At 37.2% G+C, this 18,610-nt stretch overlaps 1 protein-coding gene across 1 annotated transcript; it reads right to left on the minus strand.

Annotated features, from left to right (window-relative positions):
* Positions 1-253: 253 nt before the first annotated feature.
* On the minus strand, positions 254-13,075 carry LOC117922859. Its single transcript, XM_034841042.1, has 4 exons — positions 12,984-13,075; positions 6,068-6,162; positions 4,095-4,369; positions 254-1,367 (listed from the first exon to the last, which is right to left on the minus strand). The coding sequence occupies exons 1-4, from the start codon at positions 13,011-13,013 to the stop codon at positions 550-552; spliced, it is 1,218 nt and encodes a 405-aa protein (XP_034696933.1). The 5' UTR covers positions 13,014-13,075; the 3' UTR covers positions 254-549.
* Between the last annotated feature and the right edge of the window lie 5,535 nt (positions 13,076-18,610).

The following is an 18,610-nucleotide window of genomic DNA, read 5'->3' on the forward strand; positions in this document are numbered from 1 at the left end:
TTAAACCTATAATACCATCACCAGCAACCGGTTAAACCCTTCTTTTTTAAAAAAAAATTAAAAACCTTTTTGGATGGCCTGGATCCAAAGATTTTAATCCAACAGCCAACATGCGTCTTGGGTACAGTACTGAGGAGGTGCTGTAGAATTTTCCTATATACAGAGTATCTAGTATTACAACACAATACCATCATTATTGCACCTTACTCATAAATGCTGATTTTGAACGAAGCCTGCGGAAAGCAAGAACAAATGTATGGAATCTGTGTTCAAATTGAAGTCTACAAAGTACAAACACCCAAATGAAGAGCTCCAACAAAAGCTTCAAAGCTACTCCAACAACCAAGTTTGCTACTGCTCAAGAGAGATTGTTCAACTCTTTCTGTTATTTTCTTGCTTCATTTAACAACTAAAGTGCATAACAAAATTAGGGTGCCCAAATAAATTATCATTCATACTTGGGGATTCTCAAGTGGTTAAAGAAATCAAAAACCCCAAAGCTTTGCACAAGCATTTATGGGTAGGGTAAAAATCCAATGTTTCACAGATTTAGCTCCACCTCCTTCTATCCTCTTCTTCATCTACTGGTGTATACCATGCTGGCCGTCGCTTTGAGTTGCTCAACCTGTAGTTCAGAAGCACTTCTTCATCACAAAGTGCCCTCGTAGCCACCAGAACAAGAGTCTTCAATACAGGAACATGAGCATCCAGCTCACTCTTGTTTGAACTTCCAGATTTAAACCAAAAGCTGCCAAACCTCTTCATTTTTACTTCCTTGCTGCTTCCAAACAACACATTGGGAATGTAGGCTCTCATGTCCTGTTCAGTCAATGGGAAATCATAAGGGCAAACCATAACATTTGGGGACATACCCTTTGATGGGTGGTTGGCAAAATGAGCAAAAGCAAGTGGGTTCCTCCGCTCCAGCACGTCGCAACCACTCCCCCCGTGCTTGGCTTCCATAGGCTTACTCAGTAGTTTCCAGATACGGTCTGAGCCTTTCTCAGCGCCTTGCATACTGGCACCGACTTCAGTAACACTGAACCCATCCCATAATTCACGGGTTTCACCCCCCACACCCCAAGGCTGGGCATTGATCACAGTCCCATCATACCTTGTGATCAAGTAAGGATTGTGTGCATCAACCCTCGGGTATCCGGTAATATACTGGTAATAAGCAGGAAAGTATATGACACCAGGGTATAATGCTACCACAGCACCAACATCAGCTTCACCATCTAAGAATAAACCTTGGCCAGCATCCTTGTGGGGAATTTGAGATGGTTTGAGATCAAGGGTGTAGCCTATGAGATCCTTCAAGCTCTGTGACAACTCAGCACGTTTTAATGGCTTCGTCTGAGGAACAGCTGTGCTGAAATTTATCAGTAATCAGATTCCATGATAAAAAGTTCCTTTTCTAATCATTTGGGATGGAAACTCCACATGATCGAATTAAAGAAACTGGTCAAAATGATAAATATCTTTTTCATAATCTTCCACTTCCATAGGACACACCCGATTCAGCTTGGAACTAAGAAAGTTGAGTTAGAGAGCCATAAGACACTCAGGTTCTAGAAAATTTATAACCACTTACACCACTCATGAAAATTTTTTTGCCTACTATTATAGTGTTTACTTAGAAATACTTTTAAAATTGATGATTTGAAATCAAAGTTAAAAAATTTGAATAGCTGCGGAAGGTCCCCCACCATTTGGCAGCCTGAAATTGAAGTTTGATGGGTGTTCGTTCACTGGGCAACCAGGGTGAATTTGGTATTTTCTTGTGTTTTGTGATGTGGAGTTGTGGTTGGAGCTTATTTCAAGTCTACTGGAAAGGAATGGCTATAGAGGTTGAGGATTGTTGGAAGGATTGATCCAAGCAACTTCTTTGGGTTTCATAACCTCCTAGTGGAGCATGATTTAGCCCCAGTGATATCCTGGGTCTCTCAGAGAAAAAGATGGCCTTGGAAGCTTAGACTGCTTGCTCACAGAATCATTGATTTGTCTACAGAGCACGGATCCTCCTTTTTGAGGACACCGCACTCAGCCAACCACTTAGCACTAAATGTATCTGTCTGTGTGAGAGAGAGAGAGGGATTGATTGAGTTTGAGGTGGAAGTTTTGTTGGAGAGATTGATCCAGGCAACTTCTTTGAGTTTCATTACCCTCTAGTAGAGTTGTCTACGGAGCATAGATGCTCCTTTTTGAGAACGCCACACTCAGCTAACCACTTCTTTGGGTTCCATTACCTTCTAGTAGAGTTGTCTACGGAGCATGGATGCTCCTTTTTGAGGACACCAATCTCAGCTAACCACTTGGCTAGATAGTCAATGAGAGCGCAATAGAAAGAGAGATGCTTGAGATTGAGATGTAAGTTTCATTGGAAATCATCTAGGCATTACAGAGCCTGGATGCTCCTTTTTGAGGACACCACACTGTAACCACTTAGCGCTAGAGGATCAAACACACACACACACACATGCACAAAGAACCGTCTAGGGGAACATGATTTAGCCACAATTATATCCTGGGTCTCTCAGAGAGAAAGAACAGCTTGGTGCTTGCTGCACAAAATCATTTATTTGTCTACAGAGCTTAGCAGCCAGAGGATCAGTGATATAGGCTTAACGAGAGACAAAGAGAGGGAGAGATAGAGAGAGTTAAAATGATTGAAATAATTCAGAATAAAAATGATCATTGTACATATAGATGTTAAATATATAAAATTAAATTAAATTTTTAATAATACAATAAAGACAGCATGGACAGTAATCTAATTTAGACTACACTTTTAGAACATCCAATCTATAAGATTTGATTGATTAAGCACATGACTAGAAATGCGGGGGAGACTAAATCAGTCCATTTTTTTTTCATTGGCATATTAACACAAAACCATAATCTAGCGCAGAGTTGAAACACCTCCCCCCCACCTAAAAAAAAAAGTAAAAAAAGGGGCCCATCATTACAATCATTACAACTTGAGGTTAAGGGGGGCTTCTGAAAATATTACTCTTCCTTTCAATCTATTAAAAACACTCAGTTTTAAGAATTTCATGCTCAACAATAAACTTCATGAACTCTCCAAGAACCACCTGGGCTGACTTTTGTCCAATTTCTATGAATGAATCCTATTCTACCCCTCATCCACCACCAAATATAATTTGATGCATCTCTTAACATGCATCCTCCTAAATTTTAACTTCATTGATGAAACTTCAAGGCAATGTGATTGAATTTATCCGCATTTTATATTCTAAAAAGCCTTATCCCAACTACATGATCATGGATATGCAAGTCATGTTCACTATTTATCTCTATCTAGGGCCATATGTCTATTAGTCATTGGCCACTATGTATCCTCTATTGATCCACACGCTATTGCGCCTTCCACTTTAGTTCTAACTGGTGCTCATTAGTCCTTGTTGCAGATGATCACACCATCTTATACAATTTTTCCCCATTTTGTTTGGTAACTGGTGCTAACAGTAGCTTCTCAAGAATAGTTCATTTCTTATCCCACCTTTCCTGTGGTGCCAACAATCCATCTGCACCATTCTCCTCCCAGATATACTCATTATTTGTTGGCAATGGTCTTGTGTCTCATTAAGAATGTGAAAAATCTCAACCAAGGCATCACTTAACTCATTTTTTAAATAGTTGTCAAGACAGAAGACTCCCTCTGTCTCCAAATCTATGAGTTCTTGCAACAAATGTGATTTTGGAAAGAATGTAACAGAAGAACATATATTGGGAATTGTGAAAAGAAATGTAAGAGAAAAACATTCAAAGGCAAAGAAATGACAGATAGGAGATAAAGGAGATTGTGTTGTTGCCCTTATATATATGGATGATGAACTAACATGGTTTCTGGGGGATCTTTCTTGCAATTTATTGATGAAAGGTGGTAAGTGATGCGCTTTTCAGTGTTGCATTTCTTTTAACCATTATTTTTTTTCCTTTTTTTCCCTTCAGGTGCATCTTTATACATAGCATGTAAAATTGTGCATCAAGTGAATATATACCCTCTTATAATACAGTCTTGAAAAAGGTTTCTACACAATAGACAGATAGGGTTGCAGATAAATACTCACCAGCATTGTCACTAGGTGGGCCATCTCTGCCAACAGCAAAACTAAGGCCACTGCGGCGAGGAGCAGCTTTTGTTTGTGGACATGATTCTGGCAATTCATTCATGTTTTTTGAATCAGGAAGAAGAGCACCATCTAGAGTATTGCAGAAGGTTTTGATTTGAGAGTGAATATTTTCTTGGACTTGCTTCTGTTGATCTGCAAGGGAGGCTTTGCCAGCCATGTCAATGATATTCTCTGCATCTGCTTCATCAGCATTTCGCCCTAAACGATTATAGCTGAGAATTCACATTTTACGAAGGAAAAATTAAAGATGAGCAATGAAATGAAAACATCTGTACAAAAAAGGTTGCATTGAAGTCATATAAAGCCACATGGTAGATATGGTGCACTGAACATAAAATCCATACATGGAATATTGGACATGGTTTTGAACTTCAATTGCAGTGATATTTATGTTAAAGTCCACCAGTAAATAAATATAGTTATGCCTATGTTCTAATTTCTACTTCCATTCAAACAATGTTCCAATGGGAATGGAAGCTCTTCACAGAAGTTAACACTCTTTAAAACATGATGTTGAAAACAGAACCTAGAATGTCAGAAGTCTAACCAAACTCTTTGATTTTTCTATCTCCCTGATTATCTATGATCCTTTGTTCTTTCATTTTGTTGGCTCATTAAGATTTCAAAATAAGATGGTAAAAAAATCTTACTGATAGGGTTATACATTCCCAAGCATATTAGTGCTTCAAAGGAGTTCAATCTGGCCACCTCCTCCTCTTTCTATCTCTCCCTCCTCTTGCTCCCCATCCTCCTCCCTGGAGAATCTCCCTTCTCTCTGCCCCTACCCCCCTCCTCCATTGAATCCATCATCAATGAGTGCATTGTTCTGCCTTTTTTCTTGTTTCTATCCACCATATCCTACCCATAACACTCCCTTCATCGTATCGTTTTGTGCCAGTAAGGTGAATTGGGCTAAAAGCCCAGTCTACGAACCACAGAACAAGATTATAACATGCCCATATAATGAATCCAGGGCCCTGTATTTAGCTTATAAATGGTTAAAAAACTATTAATGCTCAATCACCATAAATTACCCTCCACAATATGCTCTCTGGAACCAAATGGCAAAGGCATGTTTTTATAACACTTTCAGAAAATATAATGTCATTTTTTTCCAAGATCAATTAACTTGGCTCAAGAAAATATAAACAGAAAAAATGTGCTCTAAGTCAGTAGCATGAAGTCAAAGCAAGTAAAGAAGTTGATTCAGAGGCCAGACTACAGAAGATCCAGTCTACAGACTTCAGAGGATACAAAAGTTAGTGGCATATAGGGAGCATCTAAACAACCTTATGCAGTCTCTACTACAAACAAAGAACTAAAGTTTCTATCACAATAGATTAAGAAGTGCTAATAGATGGATAGAAACCATTTATAAAGAGGAATATGGAATTTTATTACTTAAGCTTTGAGCAAGTGAAGAACAATAAATTATCTTTCCTGGAACTTTCTACACTAACTAGTAATTACAAAATTATAACTTTTTACATTATAATTCTTTCCATTTAAAAACCTTTTCAGTTTCTTAATAACCCAACTTGCCCCAAATTCAATGTTTAATCATGCTACAATTGAAATTTTGATTGAAGGACCACAAATTTTACATGCTTTGTAGTAAGAAAATTAGTGTCTTTTCAGACTCAAAGCATCCACTATAAGAGATTCCTGTAACTATGAAATAAACCAATCACCAGTCACATGGTTACACTGCATAAGGTTATTAAAGAAAACAGGGATCTTATTTGGATAGTATATCACCTAAGATTGTTCAACAAATCAGATGGTCCTCTTAAACAAATTTGTGCACCAAGAAAAGGGCAACAACATAAATAAAAGTTTATATGATGCACGCGATAATTGCTCAATTGGGCAAGTTGCATTTCAATGTCAACTTACAAAATGGTGCTAACCTTGTATAAAGAAAGAGGCGATTAATGTCTGCCTCAAATTGGAGGTGCCTAGGATCTCTTGCAAATACAGGACTTTTGGCAAGAGTCTTCACAGCCTGGAAGTGCAATGGACAAACAGAAAATCCTCATAAGGAAGCACTTGAGACAAAAAGCAGTTATGTAAAACAGTAGAGAATGCAAGAGCTAACAGAATCTAGAAAGAACTTCTATTGTAAGTTGCTTTTATTGGAAGCATCAGAAGAATTTGAGAACCCCCAATTTGTGGGTCATTGGTAGGTGAATATCAAGGCATTAAGAATCCAATAACCAGAATCCATCCATGTGTAGGTCCAAGTCTCAACAGGTGCCATAAATTTAAGTACCAGAATTTTCAAGATTTTGATATCTGTTCCAAAATCCTGGCCATATCTTTTTAACAAAACCAAGAGAAAAAAGTAAGGGACTAAAGTTTTTTGAAAAATGAAGATTATTAAAATTGAGAGAAAGACAGCAAGAGACAACAAGAAATAGAAAAATGAATAAGAGAATATTAGGATTTTCAAGAATCGTCATTCTATAATCTCAAAGCTCCTTTTGTACTCTTAACATTTAAAAAGCTCTCCACAACTTCTACTCATCTTCATCCAGTACACTATATCATTGTTTAACTGCACAATCACCAGCAGCCTTAAATTGCCCTTTTTTTTTTTTCATTGCAACTTACAAGACTGTATAAGAACTCCACCTATCTAGTATGGGTCTTCCTTTCCTTCCCCAAATGATGAAGGGTTTATATTATCATCTTCTTTTGAATAGGGTCAATCTAACGGAATGGTACAATGGAGACTGTTGGGTCAAATCAACAACCTCCATTTAGAGGACCTTCTGTGGAGACTGCAGAAGGACCATGGGTATTGAGCGGGGAGGGGAAGGTTTTTCTGAGCCGGGAGGGGGAGCATCAGAAATTGTGGCTGACACAGTGAAGGGGCCTCTGTCAATGGTTTTTCAAGACGGTTCAGCAGTTGTCTTCCCAAAGAATTTTTCTCCCATTCAAGAAAGTGGGGTTGTGTTGGGGGGTAACGCAGCTTCAGTCTCAACTCAAGAGGGGAGTTCCAGCGGCCTGGTTGGTGAGGATCCCCTTTCAAACAAAGACTTCACCAAGCTTACTGAATTTAGCAGATTTTTGGGAATGCGAATTGAGGGTTTGAAGAAGAAATCTGGTCTTTGTTGAGAAAGTTAAGGAAGAAGACTCAATGTGGGACCCCAAGTAAAGGGAAGAGGAAGAAACCTTTGTCATCTTCTCATTTCAAAAGGAAGCTAAGGAGATTGGATTGTTCGGTTAGTTATGGAGGTTCTTTTCTCTCATCTAGGAGTGGCAAGAACAATTAGGAACTAGTTCCTGTTGATTGATGAAGATTAAAATCCTTTCATAGAATGTAAGAGGGCGCAACGATGGTGAGAAAAGGTAGTTGATCAAGTTTGTGGTTAGGACCCAAAAGGCAGATCTGATTTGCTTTCTTGAGATTAAGGTGCAAGAGTTGTCATTGAAGGTGGTAAGAAGCTTGGGTGTCGGAAGGTTTTTGAGCTGGGGTGTAGTTGATGCAAGAGGAGCATCAAGAGGCATTTTGATTTTTTGGGATAGTAGAGTTTTGGATCTGCTAGAGTTAGAGTGTGGAGGGTTCTCCATATTTAGTCGTTTTAAGAATGTTGAAGATGGTTTTGTATGGATGCTCACAAGAGTCTATGGTCCAATCTTATCGAGGGAAAAAGAGGATTTCTGGGGAGAATTGGGAGCTATTAGAGGTCTATGGGATGATCCCTGGTGCGTAAAAGGGGATTTCAACTTTGTTAGATTTCCAGGGGAAAGAAGGAATGATTTCATATTCACAACAAATATAAGGAGGTTCTCAGATGTCATTGAGGAGTTAAGGTTGAAGGACCTTTCTTTTTCTAGAGGTCAGTTCACGTGGTGCAGTGGTTTAAATTCTCAAGCAACTTCAAGTTTGACAACTTCTTAGTCTCTAATGAGTAAGAAGACCATTTTTCGAGTATTTCTCAATTTACTCTTCCTAAGATGGATTTTTATCACTGTCCCATTATTCTCGAGGGTGGAGGGGTAAAAAAAGGACAAGACCCCCTTTATATTTGAGAATATATGGCTCTTGACAAAGGGGTCAAAAGCTAGTGAGAAACTGGTGGATTGGGTATATGGTTATAGGTACTAGTAGTCATTGCCTTGCTGAGAAATTAAAGACTCTTAAAAAGGATCTTATAATGTGGAACAAAGAAGTTTTTGGCAATGTCTCCTTTAGCAAATTAGAAGCCTTTTCTCATGTTCAATTCTAGGACTTTAAGGGGAGAGATTGTCCTCTTTCTCTTGAGGAGGCAAAGGCTAGAAAGGGGGCATTGGAGGATTATAAGAAGTGGGTTTTATTGGAAGAAACTTCATGAAGACAAAAATCAAGGGAAATCTAGTTAAGCCAGGAAGACAAGAATACCAAGTTTTTTCACAAGATGGTCAATGCTCGTGCAAGAAGGAATTTGCTAACCAAGGTGAGAATCAATGGGGTTATACTGACTGATGATGAAGAGATTAAGGTTAGGGTGTGTAGGGCTTACCAAACTCTTTTTTCAAAAACGAGGGATTGGAGATCAAACATAAGGGATTTACACTTCGAAGTGTTGGAAGAAGATAAGTCTAGAAGTCTAGAGGTGCTTTTTTAGGAGGAGGAGGTTTTTGAAGCCTTGAGTAGTCTCTTTGGTGACAAAGCTCCAGGCCCAGACGGTTTTACCATGACTTTCTAGAATGTTTGTTGGGATTTTACCAAACCAATTATGGCTTTCTTTGGAGAGTTCTTTCCTCATGTCATATTCCAAAGAAGCCTTAATTCCACCTTTTTGGTTTTGATTTAAAATAAAAATAAAAATAAATAAAAATAAATAAAAATAAAAAAGGGAGTTGAAGACTTTAAAGACTTTAAACTAATCAATTTGGTTGGGGGATTGTACAAGTTGTTTGCCAAAGTATTGGAAAACAGGATGAAGACGGCAATAGGGGAGGTGGTTTTAGAGAATTAGCATGCCTTTATTCAAGGTAGACAAATTTTGGATGTTGTGCTCATTGTAAGTGAGACTGTTGATTCTAGGTTAAAGAGTAATATCCTCGGTCTTCTTCTAAAAATGGGCATTGAGAAGGCTTATGATCATGTTAACTAGGATTTCCTTCTGCCAATAATGTCTAAAATGGGGTTTGAGAAAAGGTTGATTAGTTGGATCAATTGGTGTATTTCCACAACTAGCTTTTCAATTCTCATCAATGGAACTCCTTCGAGCTTTTTCCACAACTCTAAGGGCTTGAGACAAGGTGATAAGTTATCTCCCTATCTATTCATTTTGGTCATGAGGCTCTTAGTAAGTTGTTGTTCAGAGTCAAATGCGGGGATTTCATTTCTAGGTTTAAGGTAGGAAGAAGAAGTGGAGAGGGGAGGGATATGTCCTATCTTCTGTTTGCCAATGACACACAAATATTTTGTGAGGCCAATAATGATCGAATGAGATATTTGAGTTGGATATTTATGTGGTTTGAGGCACTTTCTAAGTTAAAAGTGAATATGGATAAAAGTGAGGTTATTCTCATAGGAGGGGTACAGACTTTGAAGAATGTTGCTTCGGTGATGAAGTGTAAGAGTAGGGAAGCTTCCCACTTCTTACTTGGGTGCCTCTTTTAAATCTCCAAGGGTTTAGGATGTAGTGGAAGAGAGATTCAGAAAATGATTAACAATGTGGAAGAGACAATTAGGGGGGGAGGCTTACCTTGATCAAAAGCACCTTATCAAGTCTTCTGATTTATTTCATGTCCCTTTTTGCTATTCCTAGAAAGGTGCGTGCAAGAATCGAAAAGATCCAAAGGAATTTTTTATGGGGCAGTGGTGCCCAAGAGAAAAGGCCTCATTTGGTGAATTGGAATTTAGTTTGCACGCATAAGATAGAGGGAAGCCTAGAAATTCATAATTTTGTGGCCCTAAACAAAACTTTGTTCAGGAAGTGGAGTTGGAGATTCACAGAAGAAAGGGAGCCCATTTGGAACCAAATCATCATTAGGAAGTTTGGGGTAGAGGATAGGGGGTGGTGTTCAAGAGAAGTGAGAGGTCGCTATGGTGTAGGGGTGTGGAAAGCCACCTGGAATGAATGGGAGGGTATAAGATGTAGATCCTGCTTTATAGTAGGGAGTGGAAGAAGGGTTAAGTATTGGAAATATTTGTGGTGTGATGACCAAACTTTCACTAACTTATTTCTATTAGCAGTTAATAAAGATGGTTGGGTCACAGAAATTTAGGAGGAGGGCTGGGATTTGGGTAGTTGGAGTCCTCGCTTTTCAAGACATCTTAATGATTGGGAGATGGGACAAGTGGAGTCCTTGTTTTGAAAACTACAACCCTTGGTAGTGAAAAGAGAAGTGGAGAATATTTTGAGCTGAAGAGAAAGTAAGAATGTCATATTTTTAGTTAGATCCTTTTATCGCTCCTACACAAGGGCTTCTAGAGATCCTTTTCCATGGAGTATTATTTGGAGGTCTTGGGTTCCAGTGAGAGTGAGTTTTTTTGCTTGGGAAGCGTCTTGGAACATAATAATAACTATCGAACAACAGAAAAGGATGGGATGGAATATCCTAAATAGGTGCTACTAATGCAAAGAAGAAGAGGAAACTGATCCTGTTTTGTGGCAAGGCTAGAATGTTGTGGAATTTGATCTACACCCTTTTTGGTGTGCAATGGATTATGCATTCCTCAATTAGGAGGAATTTGCTATATTGACACGAATCTTTTGTAGGTAAAAAAGGAACAAGGCATGGAGGGCAGCCCTCCTATGCTTAATGTGGACTTTATGAAAGGAAAGGAATGGAAGAGCTTTCAATGATGTTGAGCGATCTAACCAAGCTATTAAGTCTTTTTTCCTATATACTTTTGTAAATTGGGTTGGGGTGTATATAGAATAACACACTTTGTCTATGATCAACTTTACAAAGTGGCCGTTTTTCAAGTAAGGGGAAGGCCTTTTTTTTGTCTCCTTATTGTCAAGTTTTTTTAGGCGTTGTTTGTATACTTCGTGTATACTGTTTTTGCCGCTTTTAAGTGTTTCTAATGCAAGCCCTTTATTTACCTATCAAAGAAAATGGACCTTCTATGGAGAGACACACTGCCTTGATGTGCCTTCCACACACACACACACACGCATCTAATGTGACCACATGACCCATTACGAAGGTGTAAAGAATCAATATTTTAGAAATTTTGCCCACACAACATAAAAAGGATTATTATGATGCAAGAGCCCACCGATTCCCTTCATCTTCATTTGGAGCACCCACACAAACTCTATATCACCCAAAAGTGTTTTATTCTTAAACCAGGAAACACTTTTTTCCCTTTTTATAAAGAAAAACATTAGGGTTGACATTTGCCTTAGAGAGGCAAATTTTAGGGAGTGATTAGATCATTTGTAAGTCCCAATTTTCACAAGATACACTAAGTTATGCATACACACACATATATCCATTACAGTAGTCTGCAACACTCTATCCAGAGAATGGATTTTCCAAATAACCCTCTCAATGATAACCTCCTAAAAGTTATGATCAGAAGTCTTATCACCAACTGACACATAATTAAGTCAAACATAAGGAGCACAAAAGTAGAGAGACTTCCTTAAGAAAGTCCTTCTAACAAGGGAAACCTTAAATTGAAAAGTGTTACCAGACCTAAAAAGGTAGATATGAATATTTCAAATGTCACCTATTCACCTAAAATGCACAAGAACTTCTTAAATTTTGTTATTGAAGTTTATTCAATTTGGTGGCAAAATAGCATTAATTATCCTGGTATTCAAATGTTACATTAAAAAAGTTAGCTCATGGAAAAAAAAAAAAAAAAGATCAACAGCTCATTTAGCAGGACAACCGACAATAAATCCAGTATTAAGCATTTTCCTTTCCCTCGTTGTCTCTGAGAATCAATTAAAACACAGAATCCACCAAATTGAGAGGAAGAGAATTCCTATGATCTAGTTCTGATGCCGCATTTTGGGAAAATAAGGTGGATATGCATGTCTCATTGATAGCATATTATGCCATGAGGCATGAGTAATTACATTCATAGTACAACATGAATTACAATTAAATCAATGGGCTCCTCCATCTCTCTTGTATCAGAACCAAAAAAAAACATCAATGAGCATCACACTTGGGAGCAAATTTTGTGATCCAAAATCCCAAATGATATTCCATATTTTCCTAGCACTACTCTTTTCTTCTGAGAAAAGGAAATAAAAAGAGGGGGAGACGAGAAAAGCTTTCAATCTTGGGTTTTATTTGTTATAGCTTGCAAACAAGAATAAACTTTTAAATTCAAAATTTCCATGTCTCATTTCTTTTCCTGCCTTTTCTCAGGAACCAAAGAGAGCGTAAAGATATTCTTTACTAAACACCTAACTGAAGATAACCCAATAAAATCTCAAATCCATAAATCATAAATGAATATGCACTCTCTATTCTCGAGATAAGTTGATTCATCCCAAACAGAAACAAATAAATTCCCTTAAACTTCATCAAAAAAAAAAAAACAAAAAACAAAAAAAAACATAGCTTGAGCAAGAGAATGCAACGTTAACCCATTGTCAGCACTTTCCTCTAATTTTTCAAATTGTTCCCTGAGATCCACATAGAGCCCAAAGAATTCAATACCCATAAATCCATTGTTCTCACTTGTATCCGGAGTAAATTATTCTCCCAAAAAATAATTCCACTGATCTCAATGAGAACTTGACAGTGAGGTTGGAGAAACTCTATCTTCCCGAAATTGTCTTTCCGGGAAACATTTTACTATGAAATTCGTAATCCAACCAACAGAGAAACTATAGAAGAGATTAATATCAAGAATACCTCTTGAAATTTCTGAAACAGGAAGGCCATAGAGATCTCTCGCTCTGAAAATGCTACGAATGAAATGCGGAGACCTGACAAACCTCTCCAAAACCTCCCTAAACATCTTAATGAAAGCCAAATGGACGGGCTGAGCCTGCTTCCATAACGGCCCAAATCTTCAATTTTGAGTACTGACCCAAAACTTAAAAAATGGGAGAATGTGTTGGTGAACCAACAAATCCTGATAATTGGGCCAAATGGTTGCCAAACTAAGCCCAAAGCCTGGCAATCCATATATAATTGAGGTGGCCGCAGGAGGAGGACATGTGAAATCCGTTATACCCAAAACTACCTTTAATTTGGTTGACACATTTAAAAATTTTCACTTATTCTTGTTATGTTTTGATTCCCAAAAAATTAATATAAAAGAAAATGATTTTTTCATATTTGGTTATAGTATGAAAAATATTAAAAATTTATGTATTTTTAAATTATTTAATCTTTATATTAATGAGTTAAAATAAGTAAAATGATTTTAAATTAGCAAAAATAATAATTTATCAACTTTTAATTTTTTTTTTTTTTTACTTTTTTCTTCCTTCTACTTTTCCTTTATATTTTCTTTCTCTTTCATTTTCCCTCAAATCTTCTAAGAACCAAATATAACTTAAGTGAATTAATGAGAGTCTCTATTTAAGAAAATGAAAATTAATTTAAAAATAGTGACACCCCAATCAATATATACCCACTATTCTAATATTATTTAATATTTTTAATTTTAAAAATATGAACTTATTTATTTAAATAATAAAAGTTCTTTGGTTTTATTTAAATTTGTAGCTAATTTTTTTTAATAAGTTAATCATATAAATAAAATCAATTTTAAAACACAAAAAGGACATTTTTGTTTTGAGATCATTCAAAACTCAAAATTGGGCCAAATAATATAAATATGGCAAAATTAAATGTAAAACCAAATAATTGGTATATGATTGAGTTAAAAGGATATTTAGCTTCATAATACCTAAACTGCCTCCGATAAAATGGGGAATTATGCAACCCATGTTGTTCATAAAATATGGATAAATTCAAAACCCAAAAAAGTCACTTTTATGGGGAATGCATTTTGGGGAAAATCATTTCCATTTCATGCATTAGAATAGTAACTTTGTACATGTTTCTAAGAGTGTCCTCCAACCAACTGAAGTTAGGTTGCTACCCATATAAGACTACACTTGATTGGGATCCTTGAATATGTCATTAGAGATAGTAACATTGTTTTTACCTAAAAGTTACAATGCTAGTAACTAAAAGTATCACTTTAAATAGAAGGATGTATTTGTCATTGAAAATAGTAATATTGTTTTTACTTAAAAGTAAAACATTAATAACCAAAAGTACTAAATAGCAAGATGTGCTAGATTATTAAGTTTTCTATTGTCATTGCTATGATTTAAAAACATTATTTATTGAAATAAAGACAATTTTAATGGTTTAAATTTACATATTTGTAGACCCCTCATACGGTAAGGTTTTGGGTTTTGATTTTTTTTGGATTATTATTTTATTCTTCTGACCACCCCGAGAATTAAGCTGCATGGGGTGGCCAGATGGGACAGAGGGGCAGGTCTTTTTACGGCGAGATTAGACGGAAAAACTGGGAAGGAGAAAAAGAGGGGGAAGATGGCTTGTAAAGGGGGATAACACCAGGTGGAAGGGCGAGGGGGGATCCAAAGAGGAACTAAGAGAGAAAACAGGGGAAAAGAGAAGGAGCGTCCTCAGGTACGTTTGCTGAATCATATTTTTGTTTGCTATAGACAGCTTTTCGGGTCACTATAACCATGTGATGATGTATTCATTCCTTGTTCTCCATGTGAAATTTTGTTTGAGAGTGATTTAATCCCTTTTTTTTTAGCTCTCCTTTGTGTTTGAATCATATCCTTGGATCTTGTTTCCACCCGGTTTTCCCACCTATACCGAACCTATTAACTTCAATATAAAAGAGGGCTCATGTAAGTGTTAATATGAAGCTCATTTGGATGCTCTGATTTTTTTTTGTGCTTGTTTCCTTGCTATTCACTTTCTGTTCTCGGAAGCTATCCGCACCACCAAGGAGAAAGGGTCATGGCCAGCATCGCCTTTGGTCTTCACATGGGCATAGTTGCTGAACCTAATTTGCTGCATTTTCATTGCCCAAAGAGCTGTTGGATTATTCTGCCGGGTTCGTGACTGCCATCTCCAGAACAGAGAATGCGCTCTCTCACCTGAAATCTCAGCAATCCCATTTCCTCTTGCTCCATTGGGGATGACACGACAACCTCTGTTCCTAACACAACCTGTCAAGCATCCCCTCTCATTCCACTCGTCTTCGTACCTGGTTTCCTCGTTTCTTTTCCCCATCACCTTTTCTCTCTCTACCATCAAGCCCACCATACCCACCTTCATACCCACTGAACCCGTGTCTTCTTCCATCACCCAAACCCGTTGTTTTGCTGAACCCATCACCACCACCACTTGGCTATTCTACGCCTCCTACCCCATGTCTGCTCCTGCTCGCGAGTTTCCGACGCCATGCTGCACCCACGACGAAACCGCGGCCCCCATCGACGCATACCATGGGCAATGGCGCTCCCACCGTTGTGGCAATCTTCGCGCCACCAGCTGAGGCGTCGCTGCTACACGATCCTCCTTTGCCACCACCTCGCAACGTCTTCCATGAGCCCATCTAGCCTGCCCACCACCATTCTCTGTCAAGCAATGGAAGCTAGTTTGAAATGATACCAGCTAGAAGGTGCATCTTCAGGCAAGAGTGTTAAAAACTAAGGATACAGCCCATGGATTGGTGGTAGTTGGGCTTCTCTGTCCCAAGCCCAAATTTGCATAAGTGTCCCAGGCCCGAATTTGCATATTATTATTATTATTATTAACTATTATTATTATTATTATTATTATTATTATTATTATTACTATAATTACCGTTATTATTATTATTATTATTATTATTATTATTATTATTATTATTATTATTATTATTGTTATTATTATTACTATTCTTATTATTATTATTATTATTATTATTATTATTATTATTATTATTATTATTATTATTATTATTTATTACTATTATTATTATTATTATTATTATTATTATTGTTATTATTGTTATTATTATCATTATTATTATTATTATTATTATTATTAATCCAAACTCTCAAAATCTTATTATTATTATTATTATTATTAATTCAAACTTTCAAAACCTTATCATTATTATTATTATTAATCCAAACTTTCAAAATCCTATTATTATTATTATTATTTCAAACTCTCCAAATCTTATTATTATTATTATTATTAATTCACACTTTCAAAATCTTATTGTTATTATTATTAATTCAAACTTTCGAAATCTTATTATTATTATTATTATTATTATCATCATTATCATTAATTAGAACTCTCGAAATCTTATTAATATTATTATTATTATTATTATTATTAATTCAAACTCTCAAAATCTTATTATCATTACTATTATTAATTCAAACTTTCAAAACCTTATTATTATTAATGCTATTAATTCAAACTTTCAAAATCTTATTATTATTATTATTACGAATTCAACTTTCAAAATCTATATCCCTGCAGTTTAATTCCCTAAAGTTCATTTATCATTTTCTTTGGCAAATTTCATTTTAATTACCGAAGCTCTAATATTTTAAATTTAATTCCCAAAATCTCTAATTTTCCAATAAACTCCAAGAATCCAGTTTTCACCCGAATAGTTCTAATTCCATTTCAGTTCCTAAATAATCTTCTGATCTTCTTGATTTTACATAAGCAATAGTGAATTCTTCATAATTCTAAAACATGGAATTTGTGAGACTAGTTCGTGAATAATAAATTGGGCTTTGGTGAGGGGCCCTATGTTTGATCCCTATTGATTGTCAACTGTTGTGTTTAATATATTTTGCTTGATCTTTGTTTTGCACTCCGATATGCATGAGCTATAATTTGTATTTGTTAATTGTGTACTAATCTCATTTCTTGAAAGCGCATTGTGGCTCGTGGCCCAAGTATGCATACACTCTCATTTTGATACTTCACTATACATGTTCCGATTCTCATATGTGCATGATCATTCAGGATATTCATTGATTTCCTCATCAATTGCCATGATTGCTTCATTTTATTAGTAGAGACCGACTTTAGGGACTTAGAGGGGTGCTACGGTCTCTACCGTACCTTCCCGATAAGTAACCTGACCCCCGAACCCGATCCTGTTTTTCACAGACCACCTTTTCCGAAACAAGGAGTCACACTTGGGGTTTTTCTTTCTTATTTTGTTTACCCTTTTAAAAATAAAACAAAAATAAGTGGCGACTCCAAGTCATTTTTAATCAACAAAGCAATTTTTCAAGTAAAAATCGAGCTCGCCATCGAGTAGGAAACGCATTGAGCCGAAATGCGGGGTCCACAAAATGGCGACTCCACTGGGGAATTTTTTTAAAGGGTCAAGCTTGAACCTAGAGTGAAGCAAACGTGGCATTTGATTGGACGATCAGTGGATGCTCATCTCTTGATTGTACATTGAGGATTTCTTGATGCATGCTTAGATGTCGTATTCATTTGAGATTTTGACATGCTGGATTATTGATGATTGATCTTATTGCATTGCTTAGCGTATTGATTCTGATTTTGACATGATTGTTCTGATCACTTCACATGCATACACTCACCATTGTATATCACTCAACTTGACATGTGGATTATCTGACTTGTATACTATTTTGATCGTCTTTGAGCATGATGTTTTTATCACTTTTCATCTTGATTGTCGTATTCTCGCTTATCTTGTGTGTACACGAGTGATATATCATGCTCTGCCTGACTGTATGATGCATGACTGCCCTCCCTCTGCATGATTGCATGTGGTCTGTCTATGTGGGTCTCACTTCTATCCCCTTACCTCCAACTCTCTTGGTTTCGGTCATTCCTTTCATCTCGGTTCTCACTATTGCAAGTGTGAGACCTTCTGTGTGCTTGCTCTCTAACCGAGCCAGAGATTAGGAGTATGGTCTAGCGACGGGCTATATCGATGCACGGGAGCATTCTAGAGGAGAGCGACACTTTGATGTCGATTGGAGTCCGATCATTGAAGACCTGTATAGCCCCGAGCTAGGTTTCGTGGATAGTCGTGCGACCAGTGTGTTTCCTCTCCTGCTCTAGATTCTTAGGGTTTTCGGATGCACCCACGTCATTCACTGTGCACTTTAGTTGACCATTGAGCGTTGAGAGTTTAAGAGGTTTCACCATAGGAAACCCCCTAGGATGTCGAGGTAGTGCATGTGTGGAGGCGATGACCACCTTGCACGGAAGCACCTCGTCTCTGTGGAAGCGTGCAGAGGGTTGCATACCGCCGGAGGGTATGATCACTTCTACTAGGGATCTTTAAAGTCCACCCGTATCCATTTAGAGCCACCTTCACCTTGTAGGTTGAGCCGTAGATCCTCCGATTAGGACTCCCTCCCTACACGTGGGTGCATCTGAGGGCCTTTGGTGCTTCTATGGTCACATTTTGGATTCGACACTCCCCTTTTTTTAGTCTCCAGTTGAGAGTGCACAGAGATCAGTGCTGGTTTTGA

This window comes from Vitis riparia, chromosome 10 (genome assembly GCF_004353265.1).
Source record: "Vitis riparia cultivar Riparia Gloire de Montpellier isolate 1030 chromosome 10, EGFV_Vit.rip_1.0, whole genome shotgun sequence".
Taxonomy (NCBI): Eukaryota; Viridiplantae; Streptophyta; class Magnoliopsida; order Vitales; family Vitaceae; genus Vitis; species Vitis riparia.